Source organism: Ictalurus punctatus, chromosome 7, assembly GCF_001660625.3.
Source record: "Ictalurus punctatus breed USDA103 chromosome 7, Coco_2.0, whole genome shotgun sequence".
In the NCBI taxonomy this organism is placed as follows: Eukaryota; Metazoa; Chordata; class Actinopteri; order Siluriformes; family Ictaluridae; genus Ictalurus; species Ictalurus punctatus.
The window spans coordinates 26,358,522-26,382,621 of record NC_030422.2 but is presented as its reverse complement, the minus strand read 5'-3'; the positions used below and the strand labels follow the sequence as shown (position 1 = coordinate 26,382,621).

Below are 24,100 nucleotides of genomic sequence, written 5' to 3'. Positions count from 1 at the left end.
CATTGTTTGAATGAGTTCAGGTCAGATTTTTGTGTTAAACAGTACAGTAACTAATAATGCTAATCATATTCTGTGCACAGTGGGTAGTAGCTGATCTTCTTCTCTCATCTTCATCATCTTCTTTTTCTTTTTCTCTCACAGTCTTTTCATTTTTGTCTGTGTCAGTAAAGAAAGTAAACAAAGGGTAAATTGATATTTATTTGCAAATTTTACCAACCTCTGCTAGGATAATCTTGCAATGAAAATAAAAATATATGTTGGTACCTCATCAATTTAACATGCATTTCAATCCTACACAAACTGATATGAAAGAAAAGCATATCATTATCAGTCCATCACTGGATGGATGGAGTTAATGTTAGCTGGCAGCTAGCCTAGTTAATTCACTCATGATGGATGGCCACTGTTTAAAGAAGCGTGACTGTGCACAGGAGCTATTTATCAGATGATGTCTGACTGGGTGGGGATGAATCATGGCAATGAACTACAAGCAGATGACTAGTAATATTCTCTAGTCACCTCATAACATTTCGGCAGTTTAAGGTGCCTTCCCTGCTAGGTTTGTGGAGCGCAAAGCTCGCCCCTAGCCGATTTAATTTTCAACTCAAGCAAGCAGTCTGAGGTAACTCAGACAGAGTTTACCCGAGAAGGTCTGTTATCTTTGCATTGTACGATCTTTGCTGCACCAAAGAGTTAATATTAGGCCATCATTGTATGACTTTTAATATACTCTACGGGAAAAAATTCAGAGGTCAGGACCTTGGTGACCTCAATGGTGGATACAGCCATGCTCGCTAGTGTCACGATTTCAAGGTGGGGACGGATGGAAGTGCAGATTTACGTTTGATGAATTTCAAAACAAGAACAATGGAACTTGTGGCAAGGTACAAGAATAAAGAAACAAAAAACAGTGAGAGCATAACATGATAAAGACAGACAAACATAAGACAAGGAGTGCAGTGCAAACTGTTGCTATATACACACACACACACACACACACACACACACACACACACACACACACACACACAAGAGTGCTCATTAATGTGATTCAGGTGCAGGTGGTCATGTGACTGTGATGCAGTGAGGTGTAGTGGCTGCTGGGAACTGTACTTCAGAGTTCCTTCTCTGGCATACATGACAGATAGGACTATTTTGTACAAATACAGTGTGCAGTAGTGTGGAGTTGATTGCCGTCTCACTCACTCACTCACTCTCTCTAAATAAATAAATAAATAAATAAATAAATAAAAATCCAAAAAGGATTTTGGCTACATAGTACCGCCATTCTTGCATTTTGTTGGTGTTGGATAGATGGGGCAAAGTGGATTTTAATTTCTTTATTTTGATATAAGTTAAGTAAGTCACATACACCATGACCAAAGATAACCTTATATCTATAGATTTTAAACTCATTGTTACTCTAAAATATACATCACTAGAAAGATGTTTTGGTGGCAAAAACACATTTTTGGCGGGTGGGGGGTGAGTTGGGAATTGGGATGCCCAGACCCCTCTAAAAGAGGCTTAGCCCTCCATTCATAAATCTCTATCCCCGTCCCTATGTTTCACCATTAAGCTGAGTCCTCTGTCACAAAGACAACATACATGTCTACACTTTTAACTGTTAATGGAATAGACACCATGTGATTAAAATACAGTAACCTGCTATAGTCGGTGTAACAGCATCATTATTCTGTGAGTATTTTGATGACTGTGTGTCACTCACTGCAGATGTTTGTCTCACTAACAAAGATAACAAAAATGTTTATGCAGATTATCTCAGCATATATGTAGTATGTCTAAACATCAAAATTTCTTCAACTTTAAAGACGTAGTGCAAAAGTAGAAAGCATAACACACCTCCTACTGTAACTGTGTCTGGATCACTGAACTCTGAGTCATGGTTTCCTGTGGGTGCTATACAGAAGTCCTCTGTCTCTCCTTTATTAGAAACTATCACACAGAAATTCTGTGAACTTTGGGTTTAAGTAAGCATTTACATTCAACACATATTGCATAAGCTACAGTTATACGCCTTTTCCTACACAGTTTGTTTGCAACATGTGTCTTCATGATGAAATTCATGTTTTTCCACATAATGTTTTATAAATATTAATCCTGCACGATTAACACTACATGGCCAAACGTATTTGGATATCCCTTCTAATCAGTGAGTTTTAAAATTCTAGCCACACACATTGCTAACAGGTGCAGACAGATGCTAACAGACATGCAAACTCCATAGACAAACAATGTGAGTAGTCGTTCATACTGAAGAGTTCAGTGACTTTAAACATGGCACTGTCGTAGGATGCCACCTTTTCCACAAGTCAGTTGAAATTTCTCAGTGGAAATGTCAACTGTAAGTGGTATTGTTGTAAAATAGTAGCATATAGGAGCAACAACAGCTCAGCAATGAAGCAGTAGACCACACAAATTCACAGACCTAGGCCACCTAATGCACCCTAAATTGTGTAGAGTGTGTATCGTCTGTTTCATCCCTCACTACAGAGTTCCATATTGACGCTGGAAGCAACATCAGCACAAGAACTGTGCATCGGGAGCTTAATGAAATGGGCTTTCATGGCTGAGCAGCGGCACACAAGCCTAAGGTCACTGTGTCAGGTGGAGTGGTGTAAAGCACTGCCACTGGACATATTCTCTTGAGTGATGAATCATGCTTCATTATATTCAAGTCTGATGGATGAATTTGGGTTTGGTGGATGCCAGGAAAATGCTACCTACCAGAATGTATAGTCCAAAAGTAAAGTTTGGTGGATTAAGATAATCTCCTATGCTGCAATTATGAATATTACAGTACCTAGAATCCTTATCTTCTCCTAGCCAATCAGAAATTTGAGTATATTCGGAATCATATTTGAAAACCGGAAAGCACAGAGATGCCCAAGGTTTTGGAGGGGGTCTGTGGAACCATAGGAATACTGCACTGTACATTACTACCCCATGATTCTTGTCACCTCCAAAGATTACAAAAATGGTCATTTGTGGTAAACAAAGAGTGTAATACATAAAAAGCTTTATTCCTTGAATAAAAGGAATAAAAGCAATAAACTTTATATGCCGATATGAATGTGACGCAGTTCTATAGTCCTACCAATTATCCAAAACACTATGATGGTGTGTGCCAGCAACTATGCAGTACACTTTCTCCAGTGACAAAAGTGTTTATGAATGTATGCTCATAGAACACGTGCATTTACCAGCATTGACCATCACATCTATATGAGCCTGTAGGACATCCCATTCCAAAACCATGAGCATTAATATGGAGAAATCCAAAAAGAAAGTACATACAACAGTTCCATTATAACCTCTAAGGGGCCTCTCAGAGGTGCTCAGACAGAAATACATAAGGACACCACTTCCAAACTTTCAAGAACCTGCAAAACTTTTCACACCCTGATTTGTCTAGGACCCCTTAACTCAAAACCAACCAAAGTTCTAAACCTGAAATTGAAGTTTTTGCAGCATGGGGTAAATCGTAAAACATTCACACATTTATTTGCTAACATTATGCTTCATTTGAATTTCATTATAAACCTTGCACTAATAATGACATGCTGAAAATTGATCGAGGGTACTAAAGAATGAGCAAGCAAAGGTTCAATTAAAAAACAGTAAGTCCGCGGCTTTTCTTAAATGTAATGGGCCTAAATGTGTATTGAATCTGCATGTACTCTGAAATATTTAACAAACATACCACATATTTTCAATAATTTTAGAAATAATCCAACAGACCCCCTGTTATGTATGCCAAGGACCACAAGGGGTCAGCAGCTCCCTGGTTGAGAAACACTGCACTAACTCAAATAGCATGGTCCTCCAGACCAGTATACAACTGCATTGTCACTTGACCATAGAGTTGATTTTTACGGGGTAGTGTGGGCCATTAGAGGTGCTGAGAGTGCTGCATTTTAAAGTGTCATGTACTGTGAAATATTATGCATCCCAGATAATCTACATTGTGCTCTTGAGGTGTGTCGATTGTCTCCTTTAAATATTTAGTGTCAGGCGGAAACTGAAACAAATACATTTCTGTTAATAGTTTATAGATCCCCACATCTTGAAATTAAGCGTGTATCAAGGTCTGCAAGCTGAATAAAACCCGCTGCCTCGATTTCTTTGGCCCACATGAACTTAAAAATAAATTATGTTGAAGAGGCCCGCAGTATATCATCTACAATTCTCACCATAGTTTGCAAATATCACTGTACAGCATATGATCATCTCTGTGCTATAACACTGCTTAAAATCAATGCCTGGCTGCTGCGTTTGATTCAAGTCATACATGCATATAAAACAATTTAGAAACATGTCGGACATGAGCAGAGGCATTCACAGTAATTGCTTTCCGTGTCATGAGGACGCATACAAAGTAAAATCATGATCGTCTTATCCGTTTAAGGCACAATCTACCTTCAAATGACCTTGCCATGTTAATAATGTTGCCATAAATTACCTTTATGATAGTTCCACTGTTAAAATAACATCAGTAATAGAGGAACATTATAGCTAGCAGAGTTTGTTCCCAACCACCCATCTGCACATTATTTGGTTTAAGTTGAACTTGAATGAAGTGGAGAAGCCGTGAAATATAAAAATGGATTTTTGTTTGTTCTGGTTTTGTGAATTGTGCTCAAAGTGTGGCCGAGAGAATAAAGGGAGCTGGAAGCTTCACTTGTCTCCTTCCTGAGTCCTCTTTCACACCCAGACACACACCAGGTTCGACCACAGTTATAATAAATAAATAAATAAATAAATAGATAAATAGATAAATAAATAAAATATGTTTTTGTTACTAGCTGTACAAGAATCTAATTTAAGGTGTTAAAATGTCACTTTGATATTTCTTGCAAATGAATTAAATATAATGATCTTATACAGTGGCAAGAAAAAGTATGTGAAACTTTTGTCTGGAGCTATGTGGAAATGAGTTTGGAGGTGTGGACTACAGCTACTTTGACTGATAAAAACCCCTCAAATTTTTGGAGTTTGCTCTGCACAAGAAACACACGCTTATGTGAGCCATGCCTCGCCAAAAAAAGCTATCAGAGGATCTACAATCAAGAATTGTTGATTTACATAAAGCTGGCAAGGGTCACAAAGTAATTTCAAAGACTTTAGAAATTCACCAGTCTACAGTTTGGCAAACATTCTACAAATGGAGACACTTTGGGACTGTTGCTACTCTACCAAGAAGTGGACGCCTAGTCAAAATGACACCAGGAGCACATCGAAGACTCATCAATGAGGTAAAGAAACAACCCCGAATGACAGCCAAAGATTTGAAGGCATCATTGGAACTGGCTAACATCTCTGTTGATGAGTCTACAATATGTAGAACATTGAACAAGCAGGGTATCTACGGCAGGACACCACGAAGGAAGCCACTGCTTACTAAAAAGAACATTGCTGCACGCCTGAAGTTTGCAAAATAGCACATTGACACTCCACAATGCTATTGGCAAAATGTTTTGTGGACTGATGAAACTAAGATTGAACTATTTGGAAAAACCACACAGGGGGGTAGTAATGCAAAAATTGTGTATTGTGTATATAAATTGTCTATATAAATTGTGTAATGCAATACGCAATTGTGTATTTATGTCCAGTTGATTTATACTTAAAACAATCACAAAGCATGTAAAGACTAGCTGAAAGACGTACGGGCTTCTATGGTACAGGATTACCGTAATTTCCGGACTATAAACCGCTACTTTTTTCACACGCTTTGAACACTGCGGTTTAAACAGTGATGCGGCTAATTTATGGATTTTTACGGGCTAACGAGTTTCATGCCGCCAAAACATTTAGCCTCGTCACATCGGACCAATGAAATGACTGAACAGGTCACAGTGGACCAATGAAACTGTTCGAATGAAATCAAACGCACTCGCACTAAATTCTTCAGATCGGTCACTTTGCGCTTCATGCACACCCCCTCATCATGGAAAACACACGAAGAAATGCATATGATGCAGCTTTCAAGTTAAAGTGGCACTCCGAGTTGAGTGGGAGGCTTGGATGACTAGCGGCGAGAAATCATTTACCAAAACTGGCCGCATGCGAAGAGCAACTTTTGCTCCAGTCTGCCAGTGGATCCTAACAGCGTGGAGCAGTGTCCAGTGATCTACCATCACCAGCGGGTTTCGAAAGGCTGGACTGCTGCGTGATGAAGAGGACAGCACAAGCTCAAGGCCGAATTTACCCCGAGACGTAAGTGACATCGAGAGCGACAACGAAAGAGAGACTGAGGAAGTGTGACGAAGTACCGGTCATTCTGAGGCTGTTCACTTCCGACACTGAAGAAGACGACTTTAGTGGTTTTAGTGCGCAGGAGGAAGATGAAGATAGCGATCAATGACTTTTCCTGGTAGGCGACTGTACTTTTTATTTTTTTAACCAGCCGTGTTACAGGCACTGTTCGGAAAAAAGCATTTATGGTACGTATTTAATTAAAAGTTAAAAATAAAAAATCTTTCTGTGGAACATCTTTCTGTGTAAATATCTCATGTTACAACGTGGACACCTGCTGCTTATAGACAAGTGCAGCCTATATACGTACAATTTTTTTTTTTCTTTTTAAAGTTGGTGGGTGCGGCTTATATTCAGGTGCGCTCAATAGTCCGAAGATTACGGTATACGTTATTGTATGCTGTATGAGGGTACAGGCTTCTACATTATAGAATTATTCATTATTGTATGCTGCATGAGGGTACGGGCTTCTACAGTATAGGGTTATACGTTACTGTGTGCCGTATGAGGATACGGGCTTCTACAGTATAGGAATATAATATAATTAATGTTTTTTCCCTTACTGAAGGTTGTTGCCTTGGTGATATTAGTGCAGCACTGTGTCAATCTGTACAACATACTGCAAAACATTTATTACCAGTAGATTATTACCAGTTGTCCAATAGTTAAAGCAGAGGTTCTGCAGATGTTTTGCAGGAAGTGAACCCTTTAACTGTAAAATATACTTCACAAACCCCTTCAGCAGACATTTATTTATGTAAAATACTATACTCATTATTCCTATGTGTACAATAATACTCTGGCTATTAATTTGAGTTATAGAGATTTTATTCTTGAACTTTCCATTCACAATACACGTTAGATGCCAGTTGATGTTATTCATTTACATTTATGGCATTTGGCAGACGTCCCACAATCTTCTGATCGGTAGTTCACTGTCTTACCCACTGAGCTGCCACTGAGCTTTATTCATAAGGCTACATGTTTTTGAGTTGTTTGGATTAAACCCATTCAAGTGACCTGGATGGATGGATGGATGGATATTCAAATCTCAACACTTTTCAGACTGAAGGTTGTGACACTAATAAATTTATAATTACTCTGTGATAAACATGAAATGTTAAGTCTAACAGACAAACATTGCAGTTGCTTGTCATAGTGTTTTGAACTTCAATTTTTAATTACATGCTTAAGTAAAACACTTCCACACCTCATTTCTGTTTTATTTATCATCATTCATACTGCTGGTATGAAATGACGTCGTCCCTGCGTCACCACACTACTGGGTGATTTGGCTGCATCTCTCGTCCTGTAAAGCACTGTTATTGCCTTTTCTGCATACGCATGAATTGTTTTCATTTGGTTGCATATCATTATATTTGATTGCATATTTTCATTTGGTTGATGGTATTTTTATTTTCACTTTTCCTATATTTTGGGTACAATTTGATTTATATTTTGCTTCTATGAGATGATGCACTTTAAACAACAGTCTAATTTGATGCAAAGATTTGTACATTAGCAGGAATGTAGCACAACATGGAGGTGAAAGCAGCAGTCTGTTTATATAAATGTGAAACTGCAATAAAAATATGTTGTCCCTAAAATCAGTCAATAATCGTGATAAATAATTGTGATCTCAATACTGATCAAAAATAATCGTGATTATCATTTTGGCCATAATCGTGCAGCCCTACGTTCCACCAGTCAGACTGAGTAATAAGTGATGATTCCTGTCTTGACCAGTAATCACGTGAATTAGTCTTTAACATAGAAAAGTGAAAATTAAGAGTAAACCGACAGAAGGAAGCTGTAAAGTTGTTGTAATGAGACTCAGTTACAGTGTAATTCACTGAAAAATAATCTGGAACAAATCTGAAAGCTGGAATTATTAATATACTTTACATATAATAAAAACAAAAGTAATAGCATATTATAAGAAAAAGTAATAACAAACTCACACACTCACCTGATACAGTGAGTCTAACAGGAGCACTGATCTCTGAGATCTGATAGTAACTGCTATTCGACCTTCTGCAGGTGTATTTACCACGGTCAGAGTCTGTAACTGAGCTGATGGTGAACCCCTGGGTTGTGTGGTGACGGTACTCTATTTCATTCTTATACCAGCTGTATGTCCACTGAGTGCCTCCTCCTCCCTGTATGTTACATCTGAGAGTCACTTTCTCTTCTCTGTACACCTGTGTATCAGGCTTTATAATCACCACAGGTTTAGGCTTCACTGTGAAAAAAATAACATTTTTTAAATGTATGAATTAATTCCCAACAGCATTATTTCAATGAGTAGTAAGATTTTAAAATGGAATACAGTATATCTGCTCACATGTAAATGATTAAGTTCTGTCAGAGGTGGACTGAGTCATTTTAACAATCACTACTAATGAAGTAACTGTAGATCACAGTTAGGAAAACTGACTCAAACCTAAAATTAATCAAGTTACTGTTCTGATCATTTAGATCTTTTTCACTACTGATTCATGTCTGAGTTACAGTGTGTTTGCTGTCCTGTTTTCCTGAATATTCATCTTTAGGAACACTGAGTGACAGCAAGGGAACAAGAAACTAACGGTAAAAGATACACAATAATACTAGAGATAACTGACTGAGTATAATTTAATCACAGTTTTAACAGGTCTAATTAATAAAAAAGAAAAAATAATTCTAGAAAACAATAATTCTGATTTACACATCCTCACTCATCACTACATATCTGCACACACACACACACACACACACACAGACACACACCTTATTAATTGCACAGACACACACATTATTAATCTCTCTCATTCTTTCAGATTCTACATCCTCTAGCGCATTTTAAACAACCAACAGACGCGACTGAACATGTTCAGTAGGTGAAAACTAATGCTGACAAACACAAAATCTCTCACATATACATAGAGGTGCGACAACTAATCGATAATAATCGATTATGAATATATATATATATATATATATATATATATATATATATATATATATATATATATATATATATATATCAGTGGTTCTGTATAAAAGTTCGACCCTCGTCCTCTTCACTCATTCACACTCAGGCAGGTCTCCACTCGAGCATGTTGATGTTTCTGAAGCAGTGACTTTATGAAGCCCCTTTTACAGCCTCTGAGCAGCTTGTTAAAAGAGTTTTACAGGTTTTGGTGACATTTTCTAGCAAAGCTAAACTAGTGTTGTTCCACTTGCTTTCCAGCTCACCTCACACCAGCCCTGATCAGCCGTGCTCACACTGTCTCTCTCTAACTTTAATAACATGATTTAGCTGAAAGAGTTCTCTGTATGTAGCTGTGTACATGTTGCTATATTGTGTCTCTGCTCACATGTTGTTTATATGTTCAGTGTCGTGCAGAATCACTTAACAGAAAGTCTCTTACTCACCAATAACGTCTACCCTGAGTTCATCACTGTAGTCTGTGTAGTAGACTGGGTTTCCTCTTCCAGCTCTGCACTTGTACTGACCTCCATCAGAGACTCTAACTGATCTACTGTAGGTGTATGTTTCAGTGTCAGTCTCAGTTCTCTGTCTTCGTTTGCTCCAGTAAAACTTCCATCCATCAGACTGCAGCTTCAGTGTACAGTACAGAGTCACTGAGTTTCCTGTCAGTACAGCTCCTTTAAGGCTTGATGTGAGTTGAGGTTTAGGTTTTTCTGTTAGAAATGAAACACAAGTTCAGGATGTGAAGTCTTTACTACACTAATCACTTCTACAGTAAAACAGTATTACTCTCTCTGTGATGACACTATGTCACTTGTGTCTTTGTCCTTCGTCATTAAGTCCTCTCCAAACCTTAACTTTCTGGACAGAAGGTACTCTGATCCCTTAGAGTTTTTCTATAGAAGCTCTTTGGTTGACCTCGTTGTGAACTTTAAGATAACTGGTTGAACGTTCTCAGCGCTTTTCCTTCTGACTCAGTGTACAATGTCTATATGATGGGGAAAGATGTCTGGAGACTCCGGTGCCACAGCACAGCAGATATCAATCACTGGATGTTTGACGTTCTCTCATTCTTGCTTTGCCATACTGTAAAGCCTCAGATTTCATTCAGAAATTTACAGCCACACTTGTGTGTTTATGAATTGTGTGTTGCATTTGTGAATATGAATTAGGATATGAATGTGTGGGTTAGTGTTTGTGAATATATTCACATTTTTTGTGACTGTGAATTAGCTTATGCATTCCTGAATCTGATTTTTATAAATGTATTAATTTTGAGATTATACTATCTCCATACTCACTATTCACAGTACTTGCTGTACTGGAGAACATAAAGTTTGAATCATAGTAACACAATGTAACTCTTGAGTAGACCTCGACTCGAAACTAAACTTTTATACATTTTACACAAGCCAATGTGGTACTCAGTACTCAGGTTTTTTTTTTTATTTTATCTTAGTTTCCTCTCATATCAAGTGACAATTGCACCTGCATGTGCACTAGTTAGCTAAGGAAAACGCAAATGTGTCAAAATAAAAGTCTTTAAAAATACTTGTAGATCCCTACACATTTGAAAATCTTGAAAATTATTAAATTATAAACATTTGTGTATGATTTCACTTTAAAAACAAAAAAAACTTGTTTTTGTCATTTTTAACAAGCAGATGTTTATAGCTGAATTACTCCAGTCAGTGAAGGTCGTGCTCTTTGGTACAGCTGATGTATTACAGAAACTCTCTGTTGGACTGAGATGTGTTCTAGTTCTTGTGTGTGCATGTTAAAGAAAAATGGGGTACAGTGTGTTTTGCTGTTGGAAGTTTGGGTTGACACAACCTGCACCACCAACTGCACACATCAGTATCTATTTAAAAATCTTCTTCACTCAACTAAAGTAGCAGGAGCATCAGCTTGACTATTAGGGGAAGAACATGTTCCTTATACACATCAGTTATTTCCTAACAATTTAAATAATAGCTGAGGAAAAATGTCACACCAATCAGAAGAGCTAATAAGTTGTAGTGATTCTTTACAAATCAGTTTTTTTTCCTCATAGGATAAAATCTGGAACTAATCATAACTTTTACATATACAAGTAATAACATTCACACACTCACCTGATACAGTGAGTGTAACAGGATCACTCGTCTTTGAGATCTGAGAGTCACTTCTCCTCCTCCCTCTGCAGGTGTATTTACCACTGTCATAATCACTGCTGATGATCCCCTGTGCTGTGATGGATGGGTTGAATGTGTTATCGTCCCTATACCAGTCGTATGTCCACTCAGTGTCTCCTCCCTGTATTTCACACCTGAAAGTCACAGTCTCTCCTCTGAACACCTGTGTATCAGGCTTTATAATCACCACAGGTTTAGGACTCTCTGTAATAAAAATAAATAAATAAAAAAAATCACTACTCTTTCTATAAATGAATTAATTTCCATCACTATTATTTAAACAAGTATTAACACTTTAAAAAATTGAATACAGAATGTAGGTAACTATTCAGAGTGTAGATACGGTATATCTGCTCACATGTAAATGATTAAGCTCTGACAGACAACAATCACTACTGATGAAGTAAATGTAGATCACAATTTTAAATACAGACTCAGCCCTAAAAATAATCAGGTCACTGTACTGACAATTAACATCTACACTATTTATTCATGTCTGAATTACAGTGTGTCGGCCACCCTGTTTATCTTTTCATAAGATCTTTAGGAACGCTGAGTGTCAGCAAGGGAACAAACAACTAAAGGTAAAAGATACACTGGTGTGCTAACAATTAATTGATTCCTGATTTTGCAAGTAATGAAAAAATAAATAAATAAACATAAATATATATATATAACACAACACAATGATGTGCAGATAACTGTGTTTGTCACACAGGGTCTCGGCTGTACTGGAGAACATCAACTTTGAATCACAGTAACACAGTGTACCTCTTGAGTAGACCACAGGTGTAACTTAACCTTATAACTTTATCACAAACCCATGTGGTCGTAATACTCAGCTTTTTATTTAGTTTAGCTTCCTCTCATATCACACGCCAACTACACTTGTGGGAACGTGCAGGTGCGGTGTCAAAATACTTGTAGATCCCTACACATGTTTAAAAACCTTGAAAATATTCAAATGATAAATATCTGTACATGATTTGCACCAACTCTCTACTTATTTTGTTACAGTTATCGGTCTATACGCATCATAAATAACAATTTTAGAACCTCATTTAAAAAACTATACAATGTGTGTAATTTTTCTACCGCAAGAAACTTTTAGGTCAACAGTTTTTCGGATGCTATGCTAACTCTGCTGTATAATTGTTGTATGTGTTGCTGTTACGATTCCTAAGTCATTGTTTACCAAATACTTTATCTGCTTCTCATACTTCATGCTAAGGGGCTGAGTGTTTCCTTATTCTGGGTTCCTGCACATGTAGGGATAGAAGGGAATGAAACTGTGGATGTACTGGCAAAAAGATCGATAAAACATGAAACAGTTGATAAGTACCATTAAGTAGAGCAGAGTTCAAAACCATTATAAAGGGACACGCTTTTAAATATGGCAGGAATACCGGGACACATCTGACACCGGACGACACCTATATACTATACAAAAACAAGTAGCCATGAGTGTGAGGCAGGGCAGAGACCCAAAGGAAGAAATGATAATTACGCGTCTGAGAATAGGTCATATTGGCTTAAATCTAGCAATAAACAAAATACGAAAACACCCCACTGGACTCTGCACACACTACAGTGCACAAGAGACGGTAAAACACATTCTGTTAGACTGCAAAAGGTATGAGGAGGAAAGAACTGAGCTAGAGATGCAGATTGGAAAACAAAACATGACAGAGAACTTGCTGGGGAAAACATCTGGGAAAATACACCACCCCCTAATAAACTATCTAAAAAATACTGGGATAAGTGAGAGACTTTAGTAATCTAGTATATAGTTATTGATCTCTTTATTTTCTTTTATTTATGTATTATTGTTTTGGTATTATTATTAGGGTTTTTTTTCCTGCCAATCTACTGCCCACACTCCAGTCCAGTAGGTGGCGGTAATGCACCTTTAGTGGTTTGCCAACCGCCGTTAAAACAACAACAAGAAGAAGGTTCTGATTTCTTGACGGAGACAAACGAGGGCTTAGTTATATGGAGTTAAACGGGTCGTAGACAGAAACATAGTCAAATGACAAGAGAATATCGAAACCAGATAAACGGATAAGAAACTAAGGCTTGGTGCACGGAGAGACGAGGCTGCTGAGCGTTTACTTCGCGAGAAGCTACCGTTAACGAGGCCCTTTTTTATAACTTCTGATGTAGCGCAGGTGTTCGTAATCAGAACTCCAGCGAACTCGAGCGCAGGCATGGCTGGGAAGTGTAGTCCTCTTCCGCCATGTCCATGGACGTCACTACACGCTGTGAACTGCAGCCACGAGTTCGCCGTGGCTTAACAGTTGCATGTTGAAACGTTGTATGCTGCCTTCTTTCACAGGTCTCTCTTGATAAAGAGATTTTTAATCTCAATGATAATTTATTTGATTTACTTGAGCAGACCACGCCTCCTTATATGATGTCACATGAATGAAGTCATGTAATTTATATCAAGCACTTCCACTGCAAGGCCTCAGTAACATACATTCACTTATCAAGCTAGAAAATAAATAATTATAGGTTTAACTGTCCCAATATTCCGGCATTTATCCGATTATATTTACAAATCTGATAACGTCGTCAATATTGAAAATCATTATATGACTTTGTGATTTTCTTACTAGAGTGCACATTTTTAATTATTTTTAACAAGCAGATGTTTATAGCTGAATTACTCCATACAGTGAAGATCGTGCTCTTTGGTACAGCTGATGTGTTACAGAGACTGTGTTGGACTGAGATGTTTTCTAGTTCTTGTGTGTGCATGTTAAAGAAAAAAGGGGTAAAGTGTGTTGACACAACCTGCATCACCAACTGCACACATCAGTATCTATTTAAAAATCTTCTTCACTCAACTAAACTTACAGATCTTTACTGTGAAGCCACAACAGTGAAACCTTCAAATCTTTTTTCAAACATGAGGAATCATGACAGGAGCATCAGCTTGACTATTAGGTGAAGAGCATGTTTCGTATACATATCAATTATTTCCTAACAATTTAAAATAAAATCAAAGACAAAATGGCTTTATGGTGACCACAGCTTTAGGACTCCCTATAATATATATATATATATATATATATATATATATATATATATATATATATATATATATATATATATATATGTGTGTGTGTGTGTGTGTGTGTGTGTGTGTGTGTATATATGTGTGTGTATATATATATATAAATATATATATATGTATATATATAAATATATATATATACGTATATATATACATATATATGTGTGTGTGTGTATATATATATATATATATATATATATATATATATATATATACACACATATACACACACACACACATATATATATATATATATCTATATCTATACGTGTGTATGAATTAATTCCCGAGAGCATTATTTAAATGAGTAGTAAGATTTTAAAATGGAATACAGTATATCTGCCACATGTAAATGATTAAGTTTTGTCAGAGGTGGACTGAGTCATTTTAGCAATCACTACTAATGAAGTAAATGTAGATCACAGTTAGGAAAACTGACTCAAACCTAAAATTAATCAAGTTACTGTTCTGATCATTTAGATCTTTTTCACTACTGATTCATGTCTGAGTTACAGTGTGTTTGCTGTCCTGTTTTCCTGAATTCATCTTTAGGAACACTGAGTGACAGCAAGGGAACAAGAAACTAAAGGTAAAAGATACACAATAATGCTAGTAATAACTGACTGAGTATAATTTAATCACAGTTTTAACAGGTTTATTTAATAAAAAGAAGAAAATATGATGCTAGAAAACAATAATTCTGACATACACACCTTTACTCATCACTGTAAGTCTAATCAGTTACACTGCCTTTAACCACTGAGTCATCATTACCCTAACCTCCCATTTTCCAAGAAAATACATGCTTTGTTGAACTTGTGTTTTTTTTTTTTTTTTTTTTTTTTTTATAGGTTTCTGAACTCTCATTCTGTCAGATTCTACAGCCTCTTACACTCAGTGGTTCAGTATAAAAGTTCGACCCTCGTCCTCTTCACTCATTCACACTCAGGCAGGTCTCCACTCGAGCATGTTGATGTTTCTGAAGCAGGAACTTTATGAAGCCCCTTTTACAGCCTCTGAGCAGCTTGTTAAAAGAGTTTTACAGGTTTTGGTGACATTTTCTACCAAAGCTAAACTAGTGTTGTTCCACTTGCTTTCCAGCTCACCTCACACCAGCCCTGCTCAGCCGTGCTCACACTATCTCTCTCTAACTTTAATAACATGATTTAGCTGAAAGAGTTCTCTGTATGTAGCTGTGTACATGTTGCTATATTGTGACTCTGCTCACATGTTGTTTATATGTTCAGTGTTGTGCAGAATCACTTAACAGAAAGTCTCTTACTCACCAATAACATTTACCCAGAGTGCATCACTGTAGTCTGTGTAGTAGACTGGTTTTCCTCTTCCAGCTCTGCACCAGTACTGACCTCCATCAGAGACACTAACTGAGCTGATGGTGTAGGTGTGTGTTTCAGTCTCAGTCTGACGGCTCTGTGTGTGATTGCTCCAGTAAAACTTCCATCCATCAGACTGCGGCTTCAGTGTACAGTACAGAGTCACTGAGTTTCCTGTCAGTACAGCTCCTTCACGGCTTGATGTGAGTTCAGGTTTAGGTTTTTCTGTTAGAAATGAAACACAAGTTCAGGATGTGAAGTCTTTACTACACTAATCACTTCTACAGTAAAACAGTATTACTCTCTCTGTGATGTCACTAAACATCTTATGACTACTTTCAAATTATTTTACAATTTTCAGTTAGTAAAATGATGAGAATGAAAATAGGGATATTAAATGTAAAGATTCACTGAGATTGAAGTGAGGGTCAGAAAATAACTGCTGTGTGATGATGCAGGTCTCTAATCTCTCTCTACTCTACATCAATTTATTTTTTATGGATGTACAGAGTAAAGATTATTTTTGAAAAGTGTAACACAAAATGGAAACTACACATAAAATCTTTACTGGAAGACACATTGGGAAGGTTTAGAAATGGTCCTGTTTTTTTAACACTTTGTGTTTTGCCTAAACATCAATACAAGTGGATAGTGTTGCCATCTCACAACAAACAAACAAACAAATAAAGAAATAAATGTACATTTCTAAAATAATATTGTGGCAGCGAGGGGGGGGTGGGGGTGGTTAAGCTTTGGCTGTGGATGGAGAGGAGGCGGGTCAAATCAGCAAGTAACGCTGACTGACGTTGATGATTCTCACCTGTGTCTGATTAGCCCAAGTTTACTTATGTGTGTTTCTTTGTGCCTGTCTCTGGGGTCTTCCTCTACACACTCCCACACTGGGGTTCTACAGTGGTGTCGAAACCAGAGCTCCAGGCTCATGTTTATTCAGTCTGTACTTTTCAAAACACTTTCAACAAAATTAAAACACTCAACAGAAACTGGTCTGTACTGGACTCACAGCTTTCACTCAGTCAAGTTTAAATTCATCCTGTGTGTATGTCAGGGTGTGTGTTGTGTATGTCTCTCAAGCTCTGCTAGCTGTCTCACACTCACTTTTCTCTCTCGCAGGTTATGGGACTCCTGATGGCACAAAGAGACTCTAACCACACCCTCACTACCTCATCTATGAACACAGTACACTAAGTAGAAATCTCTGCATACTCAGTAGGAGGTCTAAGTAACATTCTGTAGTTCCCATACAGGAAATTTTGGGCCCCTTCAGCCTGCACTATCTCTGCTAGCTCACAAATTTAAACTATGAACTTAATTAAGCAAATCTGACTTGTATTTTTAGAGAAATAACATAGTAGAACTCATGGAGACTGGATTCAGAAGAAGCAGGTTTTTCAGCAAGACACAAAATGAACCCAGCTGGGCCCAGGGTTACACGCCTCACTCAAAGTGAAACATGCAACAAGAAACAATTGTTTACAATGTGCCATATACAATTAAAGCATCCATGTACCTTTAGGAATGTGCCCTTATCTTAGCTCGCACTTCTTCTCTTATGTCTTTTCTGACGGACCCTTGAGTTTTTTTAGTGAAAACCTTTGCCTGCATCTGCTCTTCTCTTTCCAGCTTATGTCATTAACAGCGTCATAGTAATAAAAAGCCAATATCTGTTTTCTTTATTATTTACTACACTTGGGAGGCCTCCACTTATCTCCTACCAGCGTGTACATCCACCCCCATGAGCCATGGGTAAGTACAAACTTTTCCTTATCTATACTCCCTGTGGCGTTCTGTCCAGCTCTAAGTATATTTTATATGCATTTTCAGATTTTGATATCCCCAATTTCTAGATGTACGATCCAAACCCATCAATCCTGGCTCTTCTAAACAGAACCCTGGATCTTCCTTTAAAAGGAAAAAGAGAACAGAGGCATCTACACAGACACATCGCTATGTCTACGCAGACACGCTGAGAAAACAAGAGTTAATATTACTCGTCTGATATGTGGGGATGAGACGCTGGAGGAGGTCAGCTTCCTCTCATATCACACCAACTACACTTGTGGGAATGTGCAGATGCGGTGTCAAAATAAAAGTCTTTAAAAATACTTGTAGATCCCTACACATGTTTAAAAACAGAAAATAATCAAATTATGAATATCTGTACATGAATTGAACTAACTCTATGCTTATTTTTGTTACAGTTCATCATGTAGATATGCATCTTAAATAAGAATTTTAGAACCTTATAAAAAAAAACTATACAATGTGTGTAATTTTTCTACCTCGAAACTTTTAGGTCAACAGTTTTTCGGATGCTATGATGCTATGCTAACTCTGCTGTATAATTGCTTGTATGTTTTGAATGTTGAAAAGTGTAACACAAAATGGAAACTATACATAAAATCTTTACTGGAAGACACATTGGGAAGGTTTAGAAATGGTCCTGTTTAACACTCTGTGTTTTGCCTAAACATCAATACAAGTGGATATTGTTGCCATCTAACAGCAAACAAACAAATAAAGAGATAAATGTACATTGCTAAAATAATATTGTGTCAGCGGGGGCGTGGTTAAGCTTTGGCTGTGGACGGAGAGGAGGCGGGTCAAATCAGCAGGTAACGCTAATTGACGTTGATGATCCTCACCTCTGTCTGATTAGCCCAAGTTTACTTATGTGCGTTTCTTTGTGCCTGTTTCCCGGGTCTTCCTCTACAGTTTCCCACACCGGGTTCTACAGTGGAGCCGAAACCCAGGATACAAGCAGAATTCTAGCGGAGCTCCAGGCTCATGTTTATTCAGTCTGTGCTTTTCAAAACACTTTCAACAAAATCAAAACACTCAGCAGAAACTGGTCCATAATGGACTCACAGCTTTCACTCAGTCAAGTTTAAATTCACGCTGTGTGTGTCAGGGTGTGTTATATGTATGTCTCTCAAGCTCTGCTAACTGTCTCACACTCACTTTTCTCTCTCGCAAGTTACAGGACTCCTGAAGGCACAAAGAGACACCAACCACGCCCTCACTACCTCATCTATGAACACAGTACACTAAGTAGAAATCTCTGCAGAAATTTCCCAGTCTACCTTAACCCAAACCACCCCACCCCCCATGGTATGTTTGTACGTATAGTGTTGCAGTGGGCAATGATTGACATGTAGAAAGGTGGGCTTCATGATTTTTCACTTAATATGGCAGACGCATGAAGTAACTACTGCAGGTAATATGAAAGATGAGTATGATTATCTGTAGTCCCGCCCTCCTCTGATCTAACAGGATAGGTGAGGCACCTCTACTCCCTAATAAGTATCTCAAAATAAACATAAACTGTACCTTAAGCTTAATTAACTGAAATATTTATTAATACTAATAATTATGTGATGTATGACATTAATACAATTCATTGTTCTTAGTTTTTATCTTACAGAAAGGAAAAAGTGAGGTTAAATCTCCAATTCAATCCAATACAATCAAATAGAAGTCATTTGAAATAAACAACCCTTAAGTGTTGTCAGGTAAACCTAAAAAAATAATAATAAATAATCTGTAACTTTTTGCTGATGTTGATTCAGGTCTGTTCACTTACGGGAAAATATTCACTTTCAAGTTCTAAAAAAAACTATTTTAATGTCTCTTTGCATCAATGAGTCCAGAAACTAAAGCAAATCTGCATCCACTCCAAACTGGATTTAATTATCAAGCTCACCAAAGTCCAGTCTCTAAATCTTCTTTCATGAGAAAACAAGAGTTAATATTAATCATCTGATACGTGGAGACGAGATGCTGGAGGAGGTCTAGAGGATGGTGGGGTAATGTCTCTTCACTGAGGCATGAACACCTTTGGCAATTGGCCTGGAGAAGCCCAGACAGCTATGGTGGGATCCGACGTGTTTACAATTCAACTATGGGCCTATGATGGTTAATGCTGACAAAACCCACGTTATCCAAAAATAAAATCTTCCCCTGTGATTAATAAACACATCAGCTGTGTCTCCCTGATTCAGCAATAACACATACTGATCATTGAAAGAGTAAAATAAATTCTGGCAATAAAACAAACTAAGCCACTCTACTGGCTAACACTTTTCAGTCATACTCTCGCTCACTAACTGCTCTCAGGATCGTCACTCAGTCCAACACAATGATGTGCAGATAACTGTGTTTGTCACTCAGTGTCCCGGCTGTACTGGAGAACATCAACTTTGAATCACAGTAACACAGTGTACCCCTTGAGTAGACCACAGGTGTAACTTAACTTTTATAACTTTATCACAACCCCATGTGGTCGTAGTACTCAGCTTTTTATTTAGTTTAGCTTCCTCTCATATCACACGCCAACTACACTTGTGGGAATGTGCAGATGCGGTGTCAAAATACTTGTAGATCCCTACACATGTTTAAAAACCTTGAAAATATTCAAATGATAAATATCTGTACATGATTTGCACTAACTCTCAGCTTATTTTGTTACAGTTTATCGGTCTATATGCATCATAAATAACAATTTTAGAACCTCATTAAAAAAAACTATACGTGTGTAATTTTTCTACCGCAAGAAACTTATAGGTAAACAGTTTTTTGGATGCTATGCTAACTCTGCTGTATAATTGTTGTATGTGTTGCTGTTACGATTGCTAAAACATTGTTTACCAAATACTTTATTTGCTTCTCATACTTCATGCTAAGGGGCTGAGTGTTTCCTTCTTCTGGGTTCCTGCACATGTGGGGATAGAAGGGAATGAAACTGTGGATGTACTGGGAAAAAGATCGATAAAACATGAAACAGTTGATATTAAAGTACCATTAAGTAGAGCAGAGATCAAAACCATTATAAAGTGACACGCTTTTAAATATGGCAGGAATACTGGAACACATCTGACACCGGACGACACCTATATACTATACAAAAACAAGTAGCCATGAGTGTGAGGCAGGGCAGAAACCCAAAGGAAGAGATGATAATTACGCGTCTGAGAATAGGTCATGCTGGCTTAAATCTAGCAATAAAAAAAATACGAAAAAACCCCACTGGACTCTGCACACACTGCAGTACACAAGAGACAGTAAAACACATTCTGTTAGACTGCAAAAGGTATGAGGAGGAAAGAACTGAGCTAGAGATGCAGATTGGAAAACAAAACATGACACTAGAGAACTTGCTGGGGAAAACATCTGGGAAAATACACCACCCCCTAATAAACTATCTAAAATATACTGATATAAGTGAGAGACTTTAGTAAAATAGTATATAGTTATTTATCTCTTTATTTTATTTATTTATGTATTATTGTTTTGGTATTATTATTAGGGGTTTTTTCCTGCCAATCTACTGCCCACACTCCAGTCCAGTAGGTGGCGGTAATGCACCTTTAGTGGTTTGCCAACCGCCATTAAAATTTCGGTTCTTAATTTCGGTTCTGATTTCTTGGCGGAGACAAACGAGGACTTAGTTATATGGAGTTAAACGGGTCGTAGACAGAAACGTAGTCAAATGACAAGCGAATATCGAAACCAGATAAACGGATAAGAAACTAAGGCTTGGTGCACGGAGAGACGAGGCTGCTGAGCGTTTACTTCGCGAGAAGCTACCGTTAACGAGGCCCTTTTTATAACTTCTGATGTAGCGCAGGTGTTCGTAATCAGAACTCCAGCGAACTCGAGCGCGGGCATGGCTGGGAAGTGTAGTCCTCTTCCGCCATGTCCATGGACGGCACTACACGCTGTGAACTGCAGCCGCCGTGGCTTAACAGTTGCATGTTGAAACGTTGTATGCTGCCTTCTTTCACAGGTCTTTCTTGAAAAAGAGATTTTTAATCTCAATGATAATTTACTTGACTGAATAAAGCTTACATTAAATAATAAGTCAAATCTCCTGTTTGGATCAGACCACGACCCCTTATGTGATGTCACATATGTCACATGTCGTGTCATTTCTAGCAAGCACTTCCACTGCAAGGCCTCAGTAACATACATTCACTTATCAAGCTAGAAAATAAATAATTATAGGTTTAACTGTCCCAATATTCCTGCATTTATCCTATTATATTTACAAATCTGATAACGTCGTCAATATTGAAAATCATTATATGACTTTGTGATTTTCTTACTAGAGTGCACATTTTTAATTATTTTTAACAAGCAGATGTTTATAGCTGAATTACTCCAGACAGTGAAGATCGTGCTCTTTGGTACAGCTGATGTGTTACAGAGACTGTGTTGGACTGAGATGTGTTCTAGTTCTTGTGTGTGCATGTTAAAGAAAAAAGCAGTAAAGTGTGTTGACACAACCTGCATCAACAGCTGCACACATCAGTATCTATTTAAAAATTTTCTTCACTCAACTAAACTTACAGACCTTTACTGTGAAGCCACAACAGTGAAACCTTCAAATCTTTTTTCAAACATGAAGAATCATGACAGGAGCATCAGCTTGACTATTAGGTGAAGAGCATGTTTCTTATACATATCAATTATTTCCTAACAATTTAAAATAAAATCAAAGACAAAATTATATTCCACCAGTCAGACTGAATAATAAGTGATGATTCCTGTCTTGAGCCGTAATGAAGGGAATTCAAGGCTTTAAGGTAGAAAAGTGAAAATTAAGAGTAAACAGACAGAAGGAAGCTGTAAAGTTTTTGTAATGAGACTTAGTTACAGTGTAGCTCACTGAAAATAATCTGGAACAAATCTGAAAGCTGGAATTACTGATACATTTTACATATAATAAAAAAGAAAGTAATAACATGTCATAAAAATAGTTGATAACATAAACTCACACACTTACCTGATACAGTGAGTGTAACAGCATCACTGATCTCTGAGCTCTGAGAGTCACTGCTTCTCCTCCCTATGCAGGTGTATTCACCACTGTTATCATTTCTAACTGAGCTGAAGCTGAACTCCTGTGTTGTGCGGTATGGGTAGAGTGTGTAATCTTTCTTATACCAGCTGTATGTCCACTGAGTGCCTCCTCCTCCCTGTATGTTACACCTGAGAGTCACTTTCTCTTCTCTGTACACCTGTGTACCAGGCTTTATAATCACCACAGGTTTAGGACTATCTGTGTTGAAAAAAAGAAAAGAAAATCATGACTTATTTATGTATGAATTAATTCCCGAGAGCATTATTTAAATGAGTAGTAAGATTTTAAAATGGAATACAGTATATCTGCCACATGTAAATGATTAAGTTCTGTCAGAGGTGGACTGAGTCATTTTAGCAATCACTACTAATGAAGTAACTGTAGATCACAGTTCGGAAAACTGACTCAAACCTAAAATTAATCAAGTTACTGTTCTGATCATTTAGATCTTTTTCACTACTGATTCATGTCTGAGTTACAGTGTGTTTGCTGTCCTGTTTTCCTGAATATTCATCTTTAGGAACACTGAGTTTTTTTGCTAGGTTTCTGAACTCTCATTCTGTCAGATTCTACAGCCTCTTACATTCAGTGGTTCAGTATAAAAGTTCGACCCTCGTCCTCTTCACTCATTCACACTCAGGCAGGTCTCCACTCGAGCATGTTGATGTTTCTGAAGCAGGAACTTTATGAAGCCCCTTTTACAGCCTCTGAGCAGCTTGTTAAAAGAGTTTTACAGGTTTTGGTGACATTTTCTACCAAAGCTAAACTAGTGTTGTTCCACTTGCTTTCCAGCTCACCTCACACCAGCCCTGCTCAGCCGTGGTCACGCTGTCTCTCTCTAACTTTAATAACATGATTTAGCTGAAAGAGTTCTCTGTATGTAGCTGTGTAAATGTTGCTATATTGTGACTCTGCTCACATGTTGTTTATATGTTCAGTGTTGTGCAGAATCACTTAACAGAAAGTGTCTTACTCACCAATAACGTCTACCCAGAGTGCATCACTGTAGTCTGTGTAGTAGACTGGTTTTCCTCTTCCAGCTCTGCACCTGTACTGACCTCCATCAGAGACACTAACTGGGTTGATGGTGTAGGAGTGTGTTTCAGTCTCAGTCTCAGTGCTCTGTGTGTGATTGCTCCAGTAAAACTTCCATCCATCAGACTGCAGCTTCAGTGTACAGTACAGAGTCACTGAGTTTCCTGTCAGTGCGGCTCCTTTAAGGTCTGATGTGAGTTCAGGTTTCGGTTTTTCTGTTAGAAATGAAACACAAGTTCAGGATGTGAAGTCTTTACTACACTAATCACTTCTACAGTAGAACAGTATTACTCTCTCTGTGATGACACTAAACATCTTATGACTACTTTCAAATTATTTTACAAT

General features: G+C 37.6%; 1 protein-coding gene across 1 annotated transcript in view; it reads right to left on the bottom strand.

The window, feature by feature from the left end:
* Positions 1 to 24,100, bottom strand: part of LOC128628699 (carcinoembryonic antigen-related cell adhesion molecule 5) — a 79,533-nt gene that overhangs the window by 42,841 nt on the left and 12,592 nt on the right. Inside the window, exons 3-7 of the mRNA XM_053681493.1 lie at positions 23,698 to 23,970; positions 22,643 to 22,918; positions 15,793 to 16,065; positions 11,368 to 11,631; positions 9,697 to 9,966 (exon numbers count right to left, since the gene is read on the bottom strand). Of these exons, the coding sequence (XP_053537468.1) occupies positions 9,697 to 9,966; positions 11,368 to 11,631; positions 15,793 to 16,065; positions 22,643 to 22,918; positions 23,698 to 23,970 (1,356 nt within the window). The remainder of the gene's footprint in view (positions 1 to 9,696; positions 9,967 to 11,367; positions 11,632 to 15,792; positions 16,066 to 22,642; positions 22,919 to 23,697; positions 23,971 to 24,100) is intronic.